This window comes from Haemaphysalis longicornis, unplaced genomic scaffold (genome assembly GCF_048455015.1).
Source record: "Haemaphysalis longicornis isolate Haplotype H1 unplaced genomic scaffold, Haemaphysalis longicornis Haplotype H1 scaffold_7, whole genome shotgun sequence".
NCBI lineage: Eukaryota > Metazoa > Arthropoda > Arachnida > Ixodida > Ixodidae > Haemaphysalis > Haemaphysalis longicornis.
In genome coordinates, this window is record NW_027526422.1 from 8393042 (window position 1) to 8416225 (window position 23184).

Genomic DNA, 23184 nt, shown 5'->3' on the forward strand with positions numbered 1-23184 from the left:
TTCTTCAAATAAAATGCAGAACGCGCAGAGTTTAATGAATCTAGGGAGTTTAAAACACCCAAACGTATTGGCAGGGCTCAAGCTAAAGGCATAAGCCAGCGTCTTCTTTATCTTTTGTTTTTGCTGCCCTTGGTGCCACTCAAGTCAATATATATATTTTTTTGTTGTACGTTTACCCCACTTCTCTTTGATGCCTGTTTCAACCCATTTTATCTGTTTGTTTTCATAAGAACAAAACAAACGTATTTTTAATTAAAGAAATGCCGGAATGTCCACTTATGTGCATATCTCCTGTTTGAAATATGCGAATGGTTTCCTCCATGCTAAGCAAGCGGTGCCATTAGTTTCAGTAGTCTGCAAAGGTTCTTCCTAGATATAATTGGTGTTCACTGCTTTTACAATGAGAGCTGAAACCAGCTTTAAAGGAAAAAAAGTGATGCTGAAAAATCGGTGCAAGAAACCTACCAGGGGTTGCCAAAATATGCAGTGCAAATTAAAGTGCAGATGCAAAAAAAAAAAAAAAAAAAAAAAAAAAGGAACTGAAGCCAGCTCAAGGAGTCTAGTGTGGCTACTGGCAATGTTAAATATAGTTCATTACTATTTTCTTTTGGTCTATATCAACTGCACCCACTACCCTCCATGAGCTGTCCATTGCATCACGGGCACCTTCTTTGAACTCAAACTTGATCAGCCAATCTATGGCTGCCTGACTGCATGGTTCTACAGTTACGTAGGTATAAATATCACATTTTGTAGACTCAGGAGTCCTGAATTTAAGTGCTATACAAGTAGGTCAAGACGTCACTCATGTAACCAACTCACAAGCGTGCATGCAAAGTAGACTGTTATGTGAATGATGTGGAAATGCAGCTACCATGATGTGGAGCTTTGCTTTTCCTTTTGCCACGAGAAAAGCGCCACCGATGCCCACTGGATTTGTGCCGTAATGAGCAGCCAGTATTTTCCGCATTGCTGTCACAAAGTTGTCTGTACCAGTGCGCTTCTTGGCACTTACACGAATCACCTACGAAAGAGAAGAAAAACAGCTTTTAAATTTAACTTGCGCTCAAATTGTCACAACACTGAATTGTCACAACACTGTGCACAAGTTTGTTAGTCCAAAACTAAGCTTGTGCGAATAGTAATATTTTAGTTCGAAGCAAATTTGAAGCGAATAGTCCTTGGGGTCGAATACTTTCGAAGTGAATTCGAATAGCTGTCAGGTGTCACTGAGACACTGAGCTTCTGGGCCTGGCGGGACCTTCATAAAAGTTCTATACAGTGGAATATTGATGATACATTTTTGGGCGACACGAATTTCCGGATAATACAAATTTCTGATAAGTCCCTGCGAAATCGGATTGTTTGTAATGGGAAAAATTTCGGCTCTTATGAACCAAGCTGCGCGGCCCGGCGGATGATGCGACCGAGCTGGCGAGGCGCCCGACCGCCGAGCGAGCAAGCGGGCTCTCTCTTCCCTCTTTGTCGCTCTTTCTCCAGGAACGGCTGGGCTGTTGTTTACTGCTCACGAAAACGCACCGCGCACGTCACAGGCACGCTGACATGCCGCAAAACCACCCGCACGCTGCGCGGCGCGCGGCCAGCGGCGGCAACAAGGCGGCGGCTTCGGTGCGAAGTGGTGTCGGGAGCTCGAGCGAAAACTTTTAAGTGCTATCTAAAATGCCGCTCAAGGCACGCACGAAGTTGCTTGTGCAGTAAAGGAGCTTTCAATGTGGGCGAAAACAGTACTATAAAACATCATCCGCACCACTAGTGAAAGAGCCCATTCAATATCTGCCGGGGTGGTAAGCCTAACATGCCCAGCGGAGCCAGCCGGCTGTCTTGAGCGCTTCGAAACCGCCGCCATGAGGCGCGCACCTCAATTTCTAGCCAAGGCAGATGCTGCCGCGGGCGTGGAATCGTCAATGCGGGCGTCGAAAAAACGCACGTGCAACGCCGACGTGCGCGAATCGTGTGAAAAAACTGAATATGGCTTAGCTTGTCTTGGCTCTACATGTAAGGTGTCTTCGATTTTGCTGCACTCGCTGCACTCATTCAGGTAGTGCAGCACTCGCCTCTTCGATTTTCTAGTGCAACGCGCAGCGCCTGCACTTTTCTCTTCGATTTACCGGCGGTGCAGAGAGTGCAGGATGAGTTCACGGCTTCTCCTGCACCTCCCAGGGAGGAGGGGCAGACGCAGACGAAAAAAGTGCAGGACCGGTTCTGCAGTGGTGGCGCCTGCGTTGAACTGGCTGAACTCATTCTGAACTCATGCAGAAAGTGCAGGCCAAATCGAAGAGACCTGTAGTCAAGATGTAGGCCTGATGGCACTGCGGCTGACCTAATGAAACCGAAACCTGAACGCAGTTTTAATATTCGTTCACCCCGAATACTTCGAAATATCGGAATTTCTAAATTCGAGTCGAAGCGAATTCGAATACTGCGATATTCGTTCGAATATTCGAAGCCCCCGAATATTCGCACAAGCCTATCCAAAACCCTTCAGTATTACTCTCATCCGTCTAAATGGCGCCCCTTAAAAAGCACCTAAGACTTGTATTTTCAGACACCTCGGACTTGCAAAATACATTCACATATACATACAACTAGTTCACTTAAAGATGTTGTGCCACCAAATTTTAAGTCTGTAAAAAGCCTGCTGTAGGCTTTCTCTGTATGCAAGGACCCTCAACACAAAGTGCCAGGTACAGCAAGCGCTTAATATATATTTTAATTCGCTTCTAAAAAGTACCTAAAAGCTCTTCTGGAAATCGGGACCCATCGCCAGTGCCACTAACCATGACGTCAGTGAATTGCCAGCATAACAAAGTTTGTGACGTCACACCACCTTAGCGACTCGAGCGACGTCAACGTGAACTCCAGTTACCACAGTTTGTTTGGTCGCTTGGTCGTATCAGACATATCCCCAGTGCACTTCCTTTCCTTTTTCACCCGAATCACCTAGGGTAGTAGTACCATAAAATTCCGGGCAAGCGCCCCCACCCGTGCAAGCGCCCTCCCACCACTTCAGTGCTAATTTCAAATTTTCATGCCATTCCGGGAAAGCGCCCCTCTCCCTCCGCTCAATTGTCACGCACCACGTGCAGGCAACACTGGCTTGCTGGAGCCAGTCTAAGAATCCAATCCAATCTGCTTCAACCGAACGCTATACGCCATTTGTTTCTTTGTTTTGGCGGTGGTAGGTCATGCATTCCTACACAGTTGCAAAGAAAATCGGGGTGATCCGATGGCACCGAGAGCACGGGAAAAACGTGCACCAGACCTCTTGACAGTTCAAGCTGAACCGAAAGCGCATACGGGAATAGGTGAAGAATTTCGACAATCTCCTGCAGCAAAACTTCGTAAAAGCAAAACTTCAACGGAAGCTACGCAACGGCGCCCCAGTGTTCAGCGAGTACGTGGACGATGCGCTGTTCGAGTTCTTAGAGCACGAAAGAAGCGCGGGACGCTCCGTTAGCAACCGGCTGCTGTCTGAAGAGGCTGTGAAAATAGCAAACAGCATGCAGTTAGGTAACTTTGTAGCTTCCAGCCACTACTTAAGCAGGTTGGGAAGCAGCGGTTCGGCGCTACAATGCGCCGCGCCATGAACGAGAGCCAGAGGACGCCCGAGGAATCTGCGGAGGCATTAAGCGCCTTCCGCACTTCCGCGAACTTCCTGCGATGGCGAAATGACGTCAAAAGGCAACTTTAAGAAGCCGTCGCGGCAGCAGGTCCTTGTGGCGCGCTAATTCAAGGGGTGCAGCATTGCAAACGCAATCGATGGCTCCGAGGACGGCGACCTGCACGGCGGGCTGGCAGATGTCGGAGCGGTGGTGCCAGAAGACCGGGGCGGACTGGAAGACGAGTGCGCCGAACTGTTTTTTGCTACAGACTCTGAGAAGCCTTTCGATGGCTTCGAAAGTGACGAAGAGTAGTAAGATCAAGCCGTGGCACCCGAAGACTGAGGCAGCAGAGTGCTGCGAACTTTTTTTTCTTTGCTGCTAAGTTTTCCAATGGTTTCCAAAGTAACTAACAGTAACAACTTTTCCGTAATAAAGTTCATCTTCCTAATGAAAGTTTAAAACCACGCGCACTGCGTTTTTTTTCGTAAAAACAATTGCCGCCACCATCTTGAATTTCGGTGCCGTTCCGGGATAGCGCCCCCCTTCACTTTGCGAGTAATTCCGCCTTGCTGAGGGGGGGGCGCTTGCTTGGAATTTTACGGTAGTCGTATCAGACACACTAGGCCGACACGACGGCGACGACAACGCGACGGCGACGGCGACGAGTCGCCAAACCATCTCCCAGACCGCGTTGTCACACTACGCCGACGGCGACACAAACACGTCGGCCGATGGTAAGTTGCCGTAGTTTGACTGACTTGCCGACCGAAGACGCCAACAAAACCGGTCGCCTGACTGCTCGCGCAACGCGTCGCCGGGAATCGACTGAGAAGCGAAAACTGCGCCCCGACAACATTCGTGCCGCAAAGAATGCGGCTTTGTTTTGTTAGTTTCTGGAGTGTAATAAACTCAGTAAAGTCCATGAAGCTCATACAACGCATCACTAGCGCTAATGCGATCCGTAGTTGGCATTCGACGCTTCGGCCGTGCTCTTCGGCAACGCCGCTACCCCGGAGCTGCAAACCAACGTTGCTGCAAACTGCATATGCGTGTGCGATCGGCTCGCCTGTAGAAAATATAAGGTCAGTTTTGTGCAGAAGAAGAGTTACGTAGGGTAATTTAGGTAATAAGAGATCAATATCGGCCAGGGTTTTTCACGTAAAACGTAAAACCAAAGTACGGCAAGCATTATCCCTACAGTGCAAAATTGCAGTGGCAGCCGGGCACACTTATTTTTGCGAGAGCTTTCGCGAAGGAGCAGAGTTGATGGCGACAAGCTATTGCGGGGGCTTCGCGGAACCTTGATGCGCAAGTGCTATTTAAGAAATTTCAGTTTACCAGCCAGGAATTCTGTAAACTAGCTAGTAAACACCGACGTACGACTCGAAGGATGGGTCTCCAGCTATTACACCGGCTATTTCGCGGCATAGTAGTATTTGATTGATGGTGCAGTGGTTTCGCGCGTCGCGCCCGTTCGGTCAACGTTGCAGGTTCAATTCGCGGCGAGGGAAGCTTTCTTTCTTTCTTTTTTTTTTTTTTTTTGCGATTTTTTTAAGGGGCATGGTTTGCATATCCAATTGCATTTCCATGGTTTGCACATCCATGGTTTTCATTTGTCTGCATCCGAGGATGCAGACAGAGTCCGTGACGGAGCTGTCGCGGCTTGACATGACGAGTCGGCGTGTTTACTTCCGTGGTGAAGCACGTGTGTGCGGGAGCAAACGCCACAGTAAAGTCGCAGCGTACCGCAGCGCCGCATGGTAGACACATGTGGCAGAGCGTCCTCGCAACACTGTGACGTCACTGCTTGAATCGACGCCCAGAATCGAAACCGAATCTTGTTCACATGAATCGTGCGATAATAAATTTTTTACTCACAATATGTGCATGTGAGAGCATGTATCATGCTTTCTAAAGAAATGTAAAACGTTTGCAACAAAGAATGCACAAGCAACAAATTTGGTGGCACAAGACCTTTAAGTTTGACTGTCAATCTTTCTTTCACACTGTCACCTGTGTTCTGTTGCACAATGAGGTGTTACTAAGCCAAAACCGATTGATTGTAGGGTTTAACGCGCCGACGCAACGCAGGCGATGAGGCGCGCCGTAGTGGAGGGCTCCGGATTAATTTTGACCACCTGGGGATCTTTATCGTGCGCCGAAATCTCGTACACACGGCCGTTTTTGCTTTTCGCCTCCATCAGAAAAGCGGCCGCCGCGGCCGGGAATCGAACCCGCGACCTCTTGCTCAGCAGCGCAACGCCTTAGCCACTGAGCCACCGCGGCGGGTACTAAGCCAAAACCCATCACCTGAGAGTAGCTTACACGTAAATTACAACACCTTGGGGAAAATATTCTGCGGGGAAGATGAAATTGAGGCACACCAAACTGACTAATGACACCTATCTGACTAATGACTACTGACAAGCTGACTAACACCAAGCTGACTAATGAGTAATGAATAAAGTATTTTGTGCCTAATAAGTTTTTTCTGCCTTCTTTAATAGCAGCGCTAGTATTAAATGAAGAGTTTAAAACATAGATATATTAATTTCGTTTTGGTTGTTTTGGTAAGATGACGCGTCATCACCCTGCTACAAAGGAGATACCCCTATCAATCATCATCATCATCATGACGTCTAGCAAGCAAACAGTAGTACTGCAAACATCTTTTACAGCTCGATCCACAGAGATAGCAGCATGTATAAGCTGTAACAACAAATCGTACTGAAATATTCTCTCCCTTTGTCTTTTGAAACAGGAGTGGACGTGCAGACGTATGGACTCGCCGTAAAGTCAAATTCTGTTTGTCCCGAAACAACGTTTCCGGCAAAGAGGCATTTGCACTTAAAGGAGGTACATATTTAAAGCTTACAATGTGCTCTACAATGTACTTGACAAAACCGACAAAAAATGGCCAATCAGTACACTGACTACATGCAGATGAATGCAGCCTGACAAAATGTGGAGATCAGGCTATCACTGGTTAACCTACTCCACCGAGTAGCAAACTTTCCCACGTAACAGCGTGGCTGCTGGTTCCATGTGTGCTTTAGAGTATGTATGCAAACTCAGGCTTATATTTAGCCAAAGTTCAACGGAACTTTCAGTGTTCTAAATAGAGGCCAGACAACTTAAGTTCTTGATATGTCTTTCAGTTCTGACAGCACACAGCCAGACTAGAGCAAGCAGCATTCCCGCATCGCCTTGTCCAAGAGCCCCACTGAGAAGGTGTCATGTCCTTCGTGCAACCTTTCGAATTTGCATTTGTTTTTTAGCCAATCCACGCAGCGTGGTTTGTGACGTTGCCTGGTGACATTAATCAGCAAGTGCGGGAAATGCCTTGAGGAGTAGCCAGCCCAGATCCACCTTCCACCTAGCTTAATTAAACCCTGCTTGCCTTAAACTTGACATATAGTTGTTAATCTGCCACGACTGACTTTTCAACACAACAAAATCTCACGATGTCAGCATGGTTCCTTCCTTTTGTGAGATAAATGTCCCAGCACGTACCTTTCCTGGCTGGCCTTCAGAGATCAGAAGGTTTGCCATAAGCCCAAACTCGCAGCAGGTTTCTGTAAATTTGCCCTGCTCGTAGCCGCCATCCTGCAGACAAAGGAGTTGCGGCAGACTATGCAAATGCGTAAAAAAGTTCTAACATGCCAGAGCTTAAGACTGGATATCCAACAATCAGCAGTGTGCTTCTGGTTAGAACATACTGATTCCATGCTCATAGAGCCATTCAGTTTCCTAAGCACATGCCGCATTTGCATGATCCTAACAAACACCTTTTTTTTTTTTTTTTTGCTAGAATCCGCCTTAAAATTTGCACGCGCATTACAACCGGGCCCAAAACCAAAATCGGCTTTCAATGTTCGTCGCTGTAGTTTTAATGCTCACAGGACCGGGATAAGCAACTTTATGCAGCATGAGGGATCTTTAGTGATGCAGTGCATACATCAAACATGTCAGGTACATGGTGCTATGTCCTTTATATTAGTGCGGTAAACTTGGTGTGAAATTATTTTTTCGAATTCTCATAAACAAACTTATCTGTGCGTTACAATTGGGGCACCATAGAATAGTTAAAATACACTAGCTTAACTCGTAAACAATCCAAGCTTCTTGATAATCACTGTCATACAGCCCACACTTAAAATCATCATCACCATCCTACTCAGGCCCACTGGCGGACAAAGGTCTCAGACAAATGCACAGCACTGCTTCCAGCAGGAAGGCGAGGAGATTATGCCAGTGAGGAAGTTCAGTGGCACATGCAGTACCACAAAAAAAAAAAAAAGAAAAAAAAAAAGAAAGATAGCAAACTTTTCTTGATAAGAAGTAAACAGAAATATGGGCAAGAGCCCTGTTTTGCAGGTGCTGCGCTGTACTTTAGACAAACACCAAAGATGCGTACCTCTAAGACCTTGGCAAAGTGGCTGTTGTTGACAGGTTTGTCACCACATTTCATGTTGTGCATCATCTGGGAGAAAAATAAAGTAACATTGCTACACAGCCACACTTAATGAAGACACAACAGCAAAAAGGCACTGAGCCAACTTAACATGCCAAAACTTGGTTGAGGGGTGGATGGTCGCAGCAACAAACTTTGTTTAAGGTACGTACATTGCTCAAGAAAGGCCTCACTCAACAAAACTTGGAAGTGCTATCTCGCTAGCAAGACCCATTTATAAAAACATCATTATTATGCATCTTTGTGCTGAGAGAATTTGCACAGGACCTTCTCAAGGATTTCTCTGAAATTCATGATACTAAACACTGCAGGACAGAAGCTTCATTTTGTCTAGCCCGCCAGACACCAATACTGTTAACATAGGCTAATAGTGGAGTAGAGAGATTAAAACTAACATTACGCTTGTTGGCTTAATGCTACCTGGGGCATCCAAAACGAAATGCGTAGTGGCTGTTTGTAGGAGGGCAGACCCAACCAAATGCAGACCAGAAAGTTCCTTTCACCACCTGGTTAGGTTTACCACAAAGAGTTGCTCTAGAAGAGGTATGGACCATAACCAAATAATCCACCTTTCCGCAAACCAGCAGAGCAAGTTTCATTTTGTATACATTAGATGAAGCCACCATTCTAAGGTGGTCCTTTTCCCAACCTGTCCATCAAATTCCTTGTAGGTAAAAACCACTTTGATTATTTTGTGGCGGAGGTGCTGGATATTGCGGAGGGGCTGAGCTCTCTCGTCGTGTTGTGCTCACACCTGGTCCAGCAGCTAGCAACTGCGGCTGGCTGGTAACGGTGGCGTAGGTTGCGGTAATATCACTAAACAAACACGTAAGTGCTGCCATTGTTCTTGGTGTTCAACAAAATAGACCAAGAACCGTGACCTACACAAATTTTTAACGCCAACAACAGAACGGTTAGCTCAGAAAGATGTTTCAGAAAAATTTATCGTTTCAAGACCCTGCACGATTGTTTTTGACATTGACTGATGGAGGCGAAAAGCAAAATTGCCCGTGTGTACGAGATTTCGGCGCACGCTAAAGATCTCCAGGCGGTCAAAATTAATCCGGAGCCCTCCACTACGGCGCGCCTCATCGCCTGCGTTGCGTCGGCGCATTAAACGCTACAATCAATCAGTCAATCTGTTTTTGACATTGAGCTGCTCAAAGTAATTGAAGCGTAGTACAGGCCCTCATAAAGTGCACAAGAAACATTTCAAATGGCAGCTATGAGTGGCATACCTCACAGTTGACGCCCACAGTGTGGAATGGGCCCGCCCCAGCCCCAATGGCGAGCCCGTCAGGAACCTCCGCCTGCTTCATTACTGTTCCCAAATTGTAGATCTGGAACGACAAATTTGATTTCTATTAGCAAAGCAAGACTGTTACTTTGGAAATACTCTGTTCTATTTGCACTAGAAGCTACTTAAGCAATGAATAAACAAATTGCACAACAAAATAAATTGATCAGACCTTAATCAGACCCTACAAACGGCTGGCCTCCTGGTTAGCTCAGTTGGTAGAGCGACTGCTCCGGTTAAGCGGTGGTCCCAAGTTCGATTCCTGGACCAGGACGAATTTTTAGATGCAAAGCATCTCTTGCTTGGGGCTATGTCCGTCCGTCGGCGTCCGTCCGCACCTCTCTCCCTCTCCCCACCAGCTGTGCGATAACGCCGCTCTCCTCCTCTCCCTCTCTCCACGCCAGCTGTGCGATAGCGCTGCTCCTCCTCTCCCCACCAGCTGTGCGATAGCGTGCGCGCTGCTCCTCCTCTCCTCCTCTCCTCCTCTCCGCGCGCCGCTCCCTCAGTTGCTGCTTGTCCGATGAACTGAATGGACGCCAACAATTCTGTCAGCGAACTGGTGAAAGTGAAGCCGCTTCGAAACGCCAGCGTCGAGCAGCGGATCCCACACTGCGAGAAAGCAAAGCCGCTTCAGCACGCCAATGTCGCCAAGCGGATCCGGATGCGGTTCGCCAACGAGAAGCTGCTTCGAAACGCCAGCGTTGCCAAGCGGATCCGGATGCCGCTAATCAACGCAACCACACCCCGAAAGCGGCCGCGCGCGCGACGGGGGGGGGGTTGGGAACTTCGAGATGCTTTGCATCACCACATAGTTCCCTTCGGGGAGATGGTGTAATTTTTTCTTCAACTGCGAAGTTGCTGACAAAGCTGTACAGTAGTATCTCGATACACGGAAATCGCTTAAACGGAATTGCCACTTAAACAGAATAGTAGCCAGTAAGTTGGTTGGTTTCATATTCAGATAACGTAAAAAAACTCTCGGTAATTGGAACTAAAGTTTCCACGTCACCATTTAAACGGAACCAGAAATGGAACTTCTTGTGAAACCAATTGGCATGAGAATCAACTTTTTACGGTTCCGGCTATTTCGTGATTGTTTTTTTTTCCTCCCTCTTCGTAAGCCTCATCTCGTTAGTGGTCAGCCATAATAGCGCAACGAATGCAACATCACAGTTCTTGTTCCAGTCGTATGGTCTCGATTTAAGACGGCGAGATTACGGGGCTCTGCTCCTATTGCCTCGTTCGTGCCATCGTGGTGCTATTCGCGCTTCATTACCGCGTTGCCGTCTTCTACATTCGGTGGCTCGTAAGCACTGGCGAAGTTGAGGCCTCTAGCCTCCGTGAAGATGCCGTTGCAAGGACTCAAACAAACATATTTGATGCATTTGATGCTCAGGGACTCATTGTTGCCAAATTAACTTTGTGAGTGCTGTGCCTATAAACCTCTTTTAGTTTTTAGTTTTCATGCTTTCTGAAAAACTATCAGCTGCATTCACCTTCTGATGCTTCGAGTTCCATGAAATGGTATTGATAGTGTGTACGCACATAAATTTGCGCTTTCATACATCGATCTCGGTAAACGGAACTCCTGTTAAACGGAACTAATTTTTTCGGTTCCTTGAAGATCCGTTTATCGAGTCTACTGTATAGCTTTCCTTTGTAGCCGTACGGCTGCATTGAGGTGGATGTCAAACTTTCCTTCGCAAAACTTACTCCACCTTGGGGATTTCCCCTAAATCTGGTCGATTAGACCTTAATTTTATGTTATATGTAAAACATCAAGGACACTACATTTGAAATATTTCAACGAAACATTTGGCATGCATTTTGCAAGCTGCAGTCTTTTTATATTTATAGAAGAAACAAGCGAAACTGCAGGCAACATATACAAGGTTATCATCTTCCTTGCATAAAATTTTTTGGCTTTCCAAACCTTCAGGATTTGTAAAAAATTTCCGTGCCTAAATTGACTGCACCATTCACCGGAAAATGCATGTTTGTTTTGGGAATTGTGGCTGCCCGCGATCCCGAGTCGGTACGCGGCTTGCGCGGGATTGCACAACAAGATGGCAAGAATGGAGGGATTCGCTTGCGCGCCGCGAGATGGTGCCACCGGCGCGTGTGGGAGCGGGGAACTCGGAGTTGCTTCGGCAGGGAGGCGGCTGCGGAGACAAGCGAGGACAAGACGGTGTGCGGCTGCTGAGCGACCCGGCGTCTTCCCATCCAGCCTGGACCGACCATCGTCCACCGGTAGCGGCGGAGTCGAATGACTCCGTCCGCTCGAGCAACGCAGGACCCGTTGATGACCGAGAAGACGGGGCCAGCTAGGGGAGGGTTTTGGGAATAAACCCCCTTGAAGGTTGGTGTCTGTTGCCTTTGTCTCTTGCCTGCCTCTCACGCCGGCGCCGTCTACACAGCAGCCACGTGAGGAGGATTATACGAGTCAGACCCGTACCACATTGTTTATGTCTTGTTCAAACTCAAAGGGGCAACGGCTTGAATTATTTTGTTCCTTTGCAGCCAAGCAGTCAGGTGCACCTAACAATTCTCATCTACCTACTTTACCAGTCACTTGTTTGCTTATATTTTTCATTGAGCATTTTTGTACATTTTCGTGCACCTGCAGCTTCTGCAGAGGCTTGTTAACACCCTGTGGCTTTTGAATATCAGTAAGGTTTATATATATATATATATATATATATATATATATATATATATATATATATATATATATATATATATATATATATATATATATATATATATATATATATATATATATATATATATAAGAAAAAAAAACTTTTGTACAATAGTTTTGTGAACTTTCTGCTCGGTAAAGGCTCTTGTTCACTAACGGTTGTTCTAGAACCTGTAAATTGTTGTCTAGTAAGGATGGAGGCTCAAGTAACCATTGAGGGTTGTTATTGCAAAAGCTGTCCAAATGAACAAGGTTGGTGCTGTCATAATCGTGCATCGATCGGCCTTACCTTGTCTTTCTGAACAATGGGAACTAGGTACGGGACCCCACCTACGTCTGCCAGCCGGGGCTTGCCACATATCCCTGGTGAAAGAGATAGAGAGTGGGAGATTAACATATATATACACATACACATGAAGAGAGAGATAGAGATTGCAGTGTTGCTGGCCTGCAATTACCCCATGAGCTGTATATGATCTAAACGTCTGCATGCATACCAACCATTCAATTCACTTCACAGTAGTGACAGTACTAAGCAGCCAGAACCAAAGAACAATGACCACACATTTCAAATTTAATAACCACATAAAGTAAGTTGGAACCATAATTGCAAGCATAAATCCTGAGCTTTCTTTTAACTAATTATGAGACAAACATGAAGATAGTTTCTGTGGGCTGAAACTATGTACTTTGGTTACAACTGAGAAAGGATATCTTAAAGCTAATTATTGCTATGCTACTACACCAGACGAACGTCAACATTGTTTATACATAAGGAGATCAGCACTTCCTACCTTTCTTTTTTTTTTTTTGCACACATGCACACACATCAATACGAACAAATTAAAAAAAATTGCATCTCATAGCCCTCAAGCCAAGATAGCAATACATTTCATAAACTATGGTTCTACTAACAAAAAACCTTTTACCGTGTTATTGAATGAAGACAGCAACAAAGTCTCACAACTTGTGACAATACAGCATATTTCTTTATACCCACTATTAAGATTATCTTGAAATGCAGTTTTTAATGTTTGATAAACATAACTGTACAAGATGGTACACTGTTTATTTTTTTTTATGTGTCACATTCTCTGGCTATTATAACCTCAGGTTTCTGGGTGATTAACCGAAATGTCGGTTCCCGTTTTTTCGTGCTGCAAAAAACCATAGTTAGATCTATGCCAGTACACGAGCATTAAAATCTGCGTACAGTTTTTTGCATTGGAAAGCCGAGGGCCTTGCACTCGAGAGTTGAGTAGCACATGATTACACCGTGAGGACAGGCGTTGAAAGGGAGAAAAACAGAAAACAAGAAAGTTGAGTTTCACCGAACTGTTATGCCATCACAGTGCACGACTTGTCTGCATGTTGGTGGTATTGAGGGGGCCAGGTGTCATGCTGCTATTGATGTTGAAAGCAACTCAGTACTTCAACAAAGCAACACACCTGCCCTTCCCAAAGATGGCCAGGTTGGCCCTTTAACATAAATGAGCTTCAACGCATTTCCTACAAGAGGAAAGACAGCAGGAGCAGTGTTGTTGCAATATGCAAGAACGGCATGACGCATTTCACTATAACTGCCTTTGAAGCCACCTCAGTAATGAATGATGCCGAAATACAATTGAATTTGAACACTGTATGTATGACAGAAATCAAAGAACAGGGGCATTGACACAGTTCTGGTGTTGACTCAAAACCCTATTTTGAGTCGACACCATAACCTTATTTGACTCAAAAGTCAAATAGGGAGAATTTTCGTCGGTGGGTCTAATACGGTGTGCTCTCGGTGGTTGCAGTACTCCGCATTTGGATTAATGCCGACGTGTTCAAGCTAATGAACTAGCAGTAATTATCACCCCCATTACGATGCTCCATTTTGCATTGTTGTTAGACCATTGATTTCAGAGGTCTTATGTTAAAGTGTATACATTATTGTAAACCACTCATAACATCTACAAAAAATGTTACACACTATAGCTTGTACAGTCAACACTGGTTATAGCGAACTTTAATATGCGCCGCGATCAGTTCGATATATCCAATAATCCGATATAGCCAAACCAGACTATAACGAATTTTTTGTTACGAATTCGCAATATGCGGGACCCCCCCTTCCCCCCCCTGCCATTCCCACATAACGAAACGAACACATAAAGTATACTATTACCTTACACAAAACAATCTATTTATTGCATGCAATAAAGATACTTTCCCCTTAAAGGGGTCCTGAAATGCCTTCCGCCGATGCATGGATGTACATGTAACCAAATAAAGCAATGTATTAGCAATCTCCTCCTGCAAGAATTTTGTTAAAGCGATGAGTATTAGCTGAGAAATCGTAAATCGAAAACCGCGCATCATCGTCGCGCCGTATTTCCTCCTCCTCTCAACTGTTTCTTCGCTGTTGGCCTCCCCTCCCATGATGCTCCGCTCCTCAGCGGTGACGTACTTCCGCTATTGCGCTCCCACAGACTGCCGTCTGCTACGGGCCAGCTCTTTCGGCTTTTTCATCTCTGTAGACACCATGGACACATGCTGGAAAAGCGAAAGAATGACCTGGCCGCATGTGTGCGGCCTGGCCTTGCCCTTTCGCGGTGTACGTAGCTGCAGGGCTGCAGTTGGTATCGGCGGCGAACTCGCAGCCGCGTGGGGAGAATCGTGCGCTCGTTCCCTTTGGTGCACCGCGCACTGTTTATCCAAAAAGCGCGGTCTCAGATGTGGCCCCGCTGGTGCCGGGTGTTATTTTGCGGTGGTTGTAATTCCTACTACCGGCGGCATGTGAAAAAAGACATTTTCAACCGACACAGAACCCGTGCACAAAACGCGCCGGATCGGATCGCTTTATCAGCGGCGATGAACGTGAAGGCGAAGAGCAAACCAACGCTGCACTCGATCAGCGAGAACCCGTGTTCTGACAAGCTGCACCCATGTGTTGCATTCAACACTGACGGGAAAGCGTTTGTTTGCACTTGTTTGGATAGTCGTAAAATGTCCAAACACTCCGGCACTCCGCTAGCAGATCAGCCGGCGAGACATTTCGGAAAACATTTGACAGATGGCGCCGTATGCATTAGTGTGTCGCTACGCAAAACTGATGAGACGCTCTACTAAAACTCCCATCGCGGTGTCACGTAGCGGGACGCAAAAATTTAGTGTTTAGCGTATGCAAAGGCCACAAACGCTGTACTAAAACTCTATTAGCAGCAAAATAGCGTGCGTATGTGAAACCGCTTGCGTTTACAAAGCTGCACGCCGAGCGCGTACGTTTCAAACCTAGCGACATCGTTTAAATACACTGGCAAGCACAGTGTAACGTAGTCAGATATCAACTGTATGCTCAGGCGACAAGCAAGAGCTCGTTTTATGTGGGGCGGAGATTGCTCATAAAGGCCCGTTCGCACTTGCGACGAAAGCGAGTGAGAGCGGCAGGAATTCCGTCGCTTTGTCGCGCGACGATCGTTTTTGTCGAATGGTCGGGACAAATTTTGGTTGCGCGACAGAATTCCCGTCACTTTCGCTCGCTTTCGTCGCAAGCGGGAATGGAAAGTTCTGCCGCTGCCGTCTGCTACGCAGCTCGGAGGTAACCGCGCGATCTGCTCGGGCCGGATGAACGCGCACACTCCCGCACGGCAGCGCCCCAAGCGGCAGACGGCCGCGTACATCGCTCCCGGCGCCCGCCTGGAGCCCGCCCTCGGCACACTAGCCAGTATATTTCAGGCACTATAATGGAGGAAAGATTTTTTGCTTCCGATGAACCTAGTTCTTTGCCCCTGTGTTCTTAAATACGTGAAGTGGTTAGCACGTCGTCCTCACGCAGCTCTGTATCGTCGTAGCATCGCTGATTGTCCGAACGAAGCTTGCAGCTAGGCCAATGCAGCGACCGAAGCTGTGTGTGTGTGTGTGTGTGTGCATCGCCTCCTGTGTGTTGTGGACGCGTTCGTTTCGCGATGAAATGCGACATTGTACTTCTGCGGGTGGATAGTGCTTCCCATGGTTTGGATTATCTTTCTCGAACGACGTACCACTCAACCTCGCATGGGGTATGTGCAGTGTGCCTGGCTAAAAGCCTTCTCGCTTGCGCGCCAGAGTTGTGACTTGCTGCACGTCCCCGCAAACCGGGTGTGAGGTGAGTGCCGAATTTACGACGGGCAGGAGGAGGCAACTCATCGTCTGTCAATCGCGGTTCAGACTTGCAACGCATGTTGTGACGTTGCGTTCGTTCGAAACGCATCTCTGGATTGTTTTGAACTTGAATAAAATGTACGCGTCAAACCCGGGCATTCGGCTCAGGGCGTTCTCTGCGATTGCACCAAAGAAGTGCCACGGGACTTTCTTTATGGTACGTACTCACGTAAGATAAAATCCACGTTGTGTTATGGCCGTGTTGCATTCAATACAAACGGTTAAGCGTTTGTTTACACTTGTTTCGTTTGTCGTAAAATGTCAAAGCACTCCGGCACTCCGCTGGCAGATCAGCCGGCGAGCCGACGCTGAGCAGACAACTCATCTCCTTGCCGGAAGTGCGTGAAAAAGCCGCCCAATAGCAGGATGTCTAGCTCATGACGAACATCTGGGAATCGATGATGTAGACATGTGAAGATGGCGGCGTCCAAAAACACGAAGGAAAGGGTGAGAAAAAAGCGACAAACTTTGCAACAAAAGTGTGAGCTTTCCGCTGCGCGTAAAAGAGTAATACTTGGCACAGGTGACGTTGGCGACCCAATCTAGCGATTGCGCTAGTTCATTTAGTGTGCTCAAAATGCCTTTCAGGGCCCCTTTAACTGCCTACTTCGCACGAAAGGGGTGACTTTTGTTTTCACTTTCGTTATGGCGGCACCAACTAGCACCGCATTCTCTACATGAGACATCGTTTGCACCAGTTTAAGTACGTGTCCTTCAATATCGAAACAATATTGGCGGAGAACGTCGGCTGGCAAAAGCACTTCATAAAGCATCAGACGGCTTTACATTGTATCCTCAGTCTCTTCAGTGCTTTCAGCAGCACCAGCTGCCATGACATCGGCGATGGTGTGTGCGCTGGAGGGGCTCACAGTGACGGCAACATCGTCGTCAACACTCAGAAAATCCTCTGAGGACACTCCTTTCGGCACAGCAGGTCACCGATGATGCCGTCTCGGTCCAGACTCGCTGGCTGCATGGGCTCCTTCGTGTATCACGTGCGTCGGAAACAGTTACGGAAGGTGTCGGGCGTCACGTCAGTCTATGCGAGGCTTAACATCTCAATCATGGCCAATCAGCACCTCAATCGCCACTCCGAGACAACACATTTCGGTGGCAATTGTAGGCACGCCGAGTTCGATGTATCCGATGTGAACTTCGTTATAATGAATATGCTTCGCATAAGTTTTCGTAACAGATTTGCGTTTGTTCGATATATAGCGTAATTCGCTCTATCGGGGTTCATTATAATCGGGTTTGACTGTATTCACTGGTGAGGCATGCATGTAGGCAACCACGTGAGTGCACCATTACTGGTTATGTCGGGCTCTGCGGGATAGCGGTACTTGTCCGTGCTAAGCACATGATTTGTGTTGGACATTCCAAACTGTACCCAACCGAACCCAACGTAATGCCTCGAGTTCAATTTGTGTGCGATTAATGACATCTCTGTTGACATTACCATTGAGACAGGGTTGAAACGAGCAAACGATGCACGTTGGTGTTTTTTTTTTCTTCGGCGTGCGGGTGCAGTGGCACGAGCCACACCATGTCCGTGGCACATTGGCCACGTCTATGGCCGTTTCCAGTGTTGCCAAGCGCAGAAAATAACAGCTAAACTTTTCAATGAATACCACCTATACTAGAACTCTCCAATATAAAATTTCAGCCCCATTTATTTCTTACTTATGAACATTACCAATATAATATTTCTTTCTTGCATCCGCAGGCACCATGTGACCATGCCTAAACATTTGGAGGTTTTGCAAATGAAAGCAAGTTCTCTTGAATGAACTGCAAGTGTACCACAGTTAATCGTACATGGGTCTGTCATAACCATTGTTTCACTACAACCAGCTTGAAGAGTATTCACGTCCCTCCCTAATGTGGTTTCCAGGTAAAAAAAAAAAAAAGTTCTCTAAACAGCATCATTCGTCAGCGCAAATGCTAACATTTTGTCCCCGTCACAACGTGTGTTTGTGAAGCCAGCCAGCTCTGGGAAGGAGAATGCACGCTCGAGACGTACAATTGCCACGAAACTTGACAGACCCCCTGGAGGCGTCTAGACTCCTGCTCAGTGTTTTTGCGAAAGCCCGTTTAGCCAACTGTCACCTTCGTGTCGTTCCCTCTTTATTTTCCCCCCAGCTCTGCATTCATCCCCACTCATTGCCTGGCAGCTGCCTTGGCACAATGCCAACAGCATCCTCATTAGTGCGCGTCAATGGCACCGGCAGACAATTGACGGCTCTGATAACAGGCACACCTGTATTGCTGCGCTAAGCTTCTTGCAACCCTGGAGAGGCTTCTCAGAATGGAACACCTTACGTGCACTCGTGAAACCCTCGGCTGCTTTTGCTGGTCAGACTTTTATCTCGTCTCGGAGTTGAATTCAATTGCTCATGATAGTCAAGCAACTCAAGCACATCTCCCAGAGTTCTTTATATCATCTTTCCAGTAAATAGGCTTGTGGCTATCGCAATATTTGCTCATATTTTTAGATTTGCTCTTTTTTAACGAAGTCCAACCATTGCTTTTGAAAGGCTCCTCTGTTTTTGTAATGTTTTACGTCTGTTTGCTATTGAGCCTGCAAATCAATGCTTTCTGATTGCCCACACCAGGAACTAATCCCTCCTTACCTTCAGAAGCAAGGGTGAAACGCTTGTCCTTCAGGTTGGGGCAGTCGACCACGGAGACTTCCACATGTTCAAACGTGCTCTTCAGGCCATCATTCAGAACTGCGCAACATGGAACAACAATTTGAGAAAACACACTCTTGGTTTCCATACACAGTAAAACCTTGTTATCGTGAAACGGAATATAACGAACTAATAGATATAACGAAGCAACCAAAATTCCCCTTGAAATTCCCATGCGCACCATATATTCGAGACCTTGTTATAACAAAGCTGAAATTTCCTCGCAATAGGCATAACAAACCTTTTTCTTCACAACAAGCATTTACAGACCATTCTGGTACCTGTCAGGTCACTGTCTTAGATAGTGCACGATGGGCTATGTTGCATCTACAATGTGGTAATTCAAAACTCGTGCTAGCTAAGGGCTGCCAACTCCAGCACACTAAAATGGCTGCAAGTGCATGGCACAATTCTTTGCTGTTTTTTTCGCTTGTTTTTGTTGTTTTTGTGGGCTGCTGTGAGTTTAGGTGGTGAGTATATCCTCTCTTGCATGTAAATTTTCGGTAGAAATGGACATTGGCTATAGCGAAGTAATGGCTATAACGAAGTAATTACGGTTCCCCTTCAACTTTATTATAACGAGGTTTAATAGTACTTAAAGCATGCGTTCTAGTAATCAAGACCCCAGGCAGTTATGAGATAACAAGGTCGCAGTCGTTAAGATATAAGTCATCAAAAAAATACAAAGAGCAAGGTGGGGGGGGGGGGGGGGGGGGCGATGATACAACTGTGTCTGCATTACACACGAATGCCCATGTAATGAAGTATTATGCAGCAGATACACTAATGTGAGTGGACAGTTGGGCAAGTTGGTACTGGGATAAGGCTTATTTAGTGCAAAAAAAAGAGGTGAGAACACAGGAGAAGAATATAGATGGGACAGATGCTAGACATCAACTGAATAATACAAAACAAGACATAGATACCTAACATCACCGCAACTGAAAAACACATGCCTCTGCCCGTGTCACATTACTATGCACGATTCTTAAAATAATTGAGATCCTTTTTCGACAGTGCCACTTCTTGGCATGTAGATATGCTACAGCATGAAAAACCAGAGCACCTCTGTCTAAATGTCTTTTGCAATAGTATGAAAATAAGAATTTGACTAACCTCGTTAAGGGCCTTTCTAAAAAGAAACCATTTGGCTTCTTGAGGACAAAAATGTACTTTCTCCCGAAACACTGTCGCATTCTTGTCAGTCAAGTGAACCCCGCCAAGTGGCATTCCATGCTCTAAGCATTGTTTTTCTGAATGTCGCTAAAGAGAGAACACTTTTTTTTGTGCTTCCCCGTTCCCTTTTTTTTTCACTCAAGTGGAAAATAAGACTTTTGAATGCATTTTAAAGTGCACCAAGGTCCATACATTGAATTGTGCACAAGCTAGAAACATTACTGTAGAGCTGGAGTTTTTCACTCAAGTCTAACAACTGAATTAATGCTACCATACATTTTCAACTCCAGCCATAAGCACATATATTATATACATATACATGTGTGTGTGCATAATTCTCGAATGTTTCACGATTTCATTTTGTTAACATTAAGCTTGCAGGTGAGTATGCAGCTGAAAGCTCACCTTATCTGGTATTTGTTCGTTGCGAAGCAAAAGTGATTCTAAATTGCACACAGCAAACTGCAGTGCTGAGGATCTAGGCAACAAGTGAAGGTGAGAAGCACCGAGCCACATATATGACAAGTTGGCTGTGCGAGTTCCAAAATGACGAAAAAAACTATTGACTAGCGGCATCTGCTTAGGAGGTCAACCCAAGTAGGAAGGCATTCCTTGTAAAATGTACTACATACATTGTTCATGCATGGGTGTACCCCCCCCCCCCCCCCCCTGCAAGAGAACATTAACCGTACCTTCTATAAATTGGTGTCTTTTCAGCAGTGACTACAGTGCAAGGTGTATCTAGAAGTACTGAGTGATGCCATCCATCACACTGCAAATACGCAAGAATTCATTCCGTAGTGCTGTTCTGCATTATAAACACTTCATTTACCGGCCTTGGGATCCCCTCACAGAAGATATATATACGCACGCGAAAAACAGATACGTATACAGATCGATCACGGGACTGCTCCCCACTGTGTAAACAATCCGCCTGCGCCAGCAAACAATATACCGGGTACAACGAAAACGTTCCATCCACAGGTGAACTCACTGCACAAGCGAAAGAAAGGGAAGAAAGTAACCGCGCGGCAAAAAATAGCCGTGTTTCGCAAGCCATTTACGTCATGGCACTGAAAAGTTAGCAGCACGCCTGTCATTCAATACCGTCCACACCGACTTGACAAACCTCGTTCGGCGAGATTTCATTCGCATTATTGGATGGTTCACAGAAACGCGGACACTACGGGGGAGAGGGTTGGAGAGAGGAATGCAAGCTCGGCGCGTGAAATATCGCGGCGGATCATGCCGTTCACTACACGTGCAAGACGTGCGAGGAAAATTGACCCACGGCAGCTGATTTCAGAAACTACACTGGTCCCGCCGCACTGCAGAAGCTTAACTTTGCTACTAATTCCGCGCGTTTCGCAGCCCATAGCTTGCGTGGCACACCACGCGAAATCCTAAAATGACCTTCAGCAGGCGCCAATTATCAGCGACAGCAGACGCGCGGGCCGGGACCTCTTTCCGTCATTATTGCGGACGGAGACCAATCGATATGCCATCGAAAGCGGGGCTCACCTTTGGCGACCTCGTCGAGGCTGGGCCGGTGGAGCGGGTGCTTTTGCACTTTTGACGTCGGCATTTGGGAGCGGCGACGCGGCTGCAACAAGCGCGGGGCCTCTAATGAAGAGATCGCTTCTCCGGCGCCCTTGGGTGAGCCGTTTCCCGGAGAGTCGCTGCGGGTCAACGATGCGGCAGCTGCGATGAGACCGGCGCGCGTGTGCAAAACACAGGCGGCCGCCGACTCTTCCGACCGTCGATAACGCCTTTATCGCACTGCGGACATGTCCCGTTATTATCGGCGGAGAATGAGTGGCGGCCACTTTCGGAGAAAACACACCGATAGCCGAACGAGTAAAGCGAGTTGCGTACGCCCTGAACGACGAAACGAGGTATACTTGTTGCACACTGCCGGCACCCCGGCAGCAGACGGCCCAGTTCGATCAATCAAACCGGCGAAACCACAGAACAGGGCGAAACTGGTCGGCCGCGACGGTAGACGCAACAATGATGATGATGGCAGCAGCGGTCCTCCCCGACATGGATGCTCCCCGATTACAAGTCCCGGACAGTCATCGGACGGGACGCGATCCGGAGTTCGATTTTCCTGCGGAGTCGTACGGGACTGGTTACTTACTGGCATTACTGGTCTGCCCGTGGCCCATCCAAGGCTGGTACAGATTGAGAATGCTCCTTTCTGCCTTGTTTCGGTTTCGCAACGGTGAATGTTTGCGAAGTGCCGCCGCCGTCTTCTAGTTGAATTTGCAGAGAAAACGACAAAATGAGCAACAAAAAACAATACAGCAACGAATTAAAAAACAAGGAAGAAAGCCAGCCGCGACGCGCGTTCTTATCACCACCCGCGATTTCTTGGCTCATTTCCTGGTTTGCGCACGGGGTGTTGCGACCATAATTGGAACACATTAAAAATTTTTCCTGAGCGAACGGCCGCTCTGTTCGCGCTCAAACTTGCGACGAAGGTCGCAATTTGTGGTCTATTTTGTTTGATACCAGGAGCAACGATGGTACTTACCTGTGTATTCTCAAAATAAATAAAAACGATTTTCACCTATGGGAAAATGGCGGCTGGTTTGGACGTGCGAGCCAGCGCAAGTTGATGTTGGAACGACGGAACCACCTGCACAGTAAAACGCATGTTTGGGATTCACGTACGGAGCCAAATGGTGCAGCAGACGATCAGAAAATGCACCTAGAAATGAGCTAACAGACGATCAGAAAACCCGGTTTTCGGGCTCGCACGTCCAAATCGCCGCCATTTTCCCACAGGTGAAAATCGTTTTTATTTATTTTCAGGATAAACAGGTAAGTACCGTCGTTGTTCCCAGAGTCAAACAAACTAAACCACAAAATGCGACCTTCGTGTGAAGTTTGAGCGCGAACAGAGCGGCGGTTCGCTCAGGAAAAATTCTTAAAGTGTCCCAATGACTGTCGCAGCACACTATGCCACCTCTGATCGACGCTTATACTCACAACGGTTTTCTAAGATGCAACATTATATGTTGACTTAAAGA

General features: G+C 46.8%; 1 protein-coding gene across 1 annotated transcript in view; it reads right to left on the bottom strand.

Moving 5' to 3' along the window:
* LOC144144432 (ester hydrolase C11orf54-like) overlaps nt 1-22285 on the bottom strand; it is a 29786-nt gene extending 7501 nt beyond the window's left edge. Inside the window, exons 1-7 of the mRNA XM_077675872.1 lie at nt 21671-22285; nt 18914-19012; nt 12385-12458; nt 9336-9437; nt 8041-8106; nt 7137-7229; nt 875-1024 (exon numbers count right to left, since the gene is read on the bottom strand). Of these exons, the coding sequence (XP_077531998.1) occupies nt 875-1024; nt 7137-7229; nt 8041-8106; nt 9336-9437; nt 12385-12458; nt 18914-19012; nt 21671-21734 (648 nt within the window). The 5' untranslated portion in view covers nt 21735-22285. The remainder of the gene's footprint in view (nt 1-874; nt 1025-7136; nt 7230-8040; nt 8107-9335; nt 9438-12384; nt 12459-18913; nt 19013-21670) is intronic.
* Nucleotides 22286-23184: the final 899 nt, after the last annotated feature.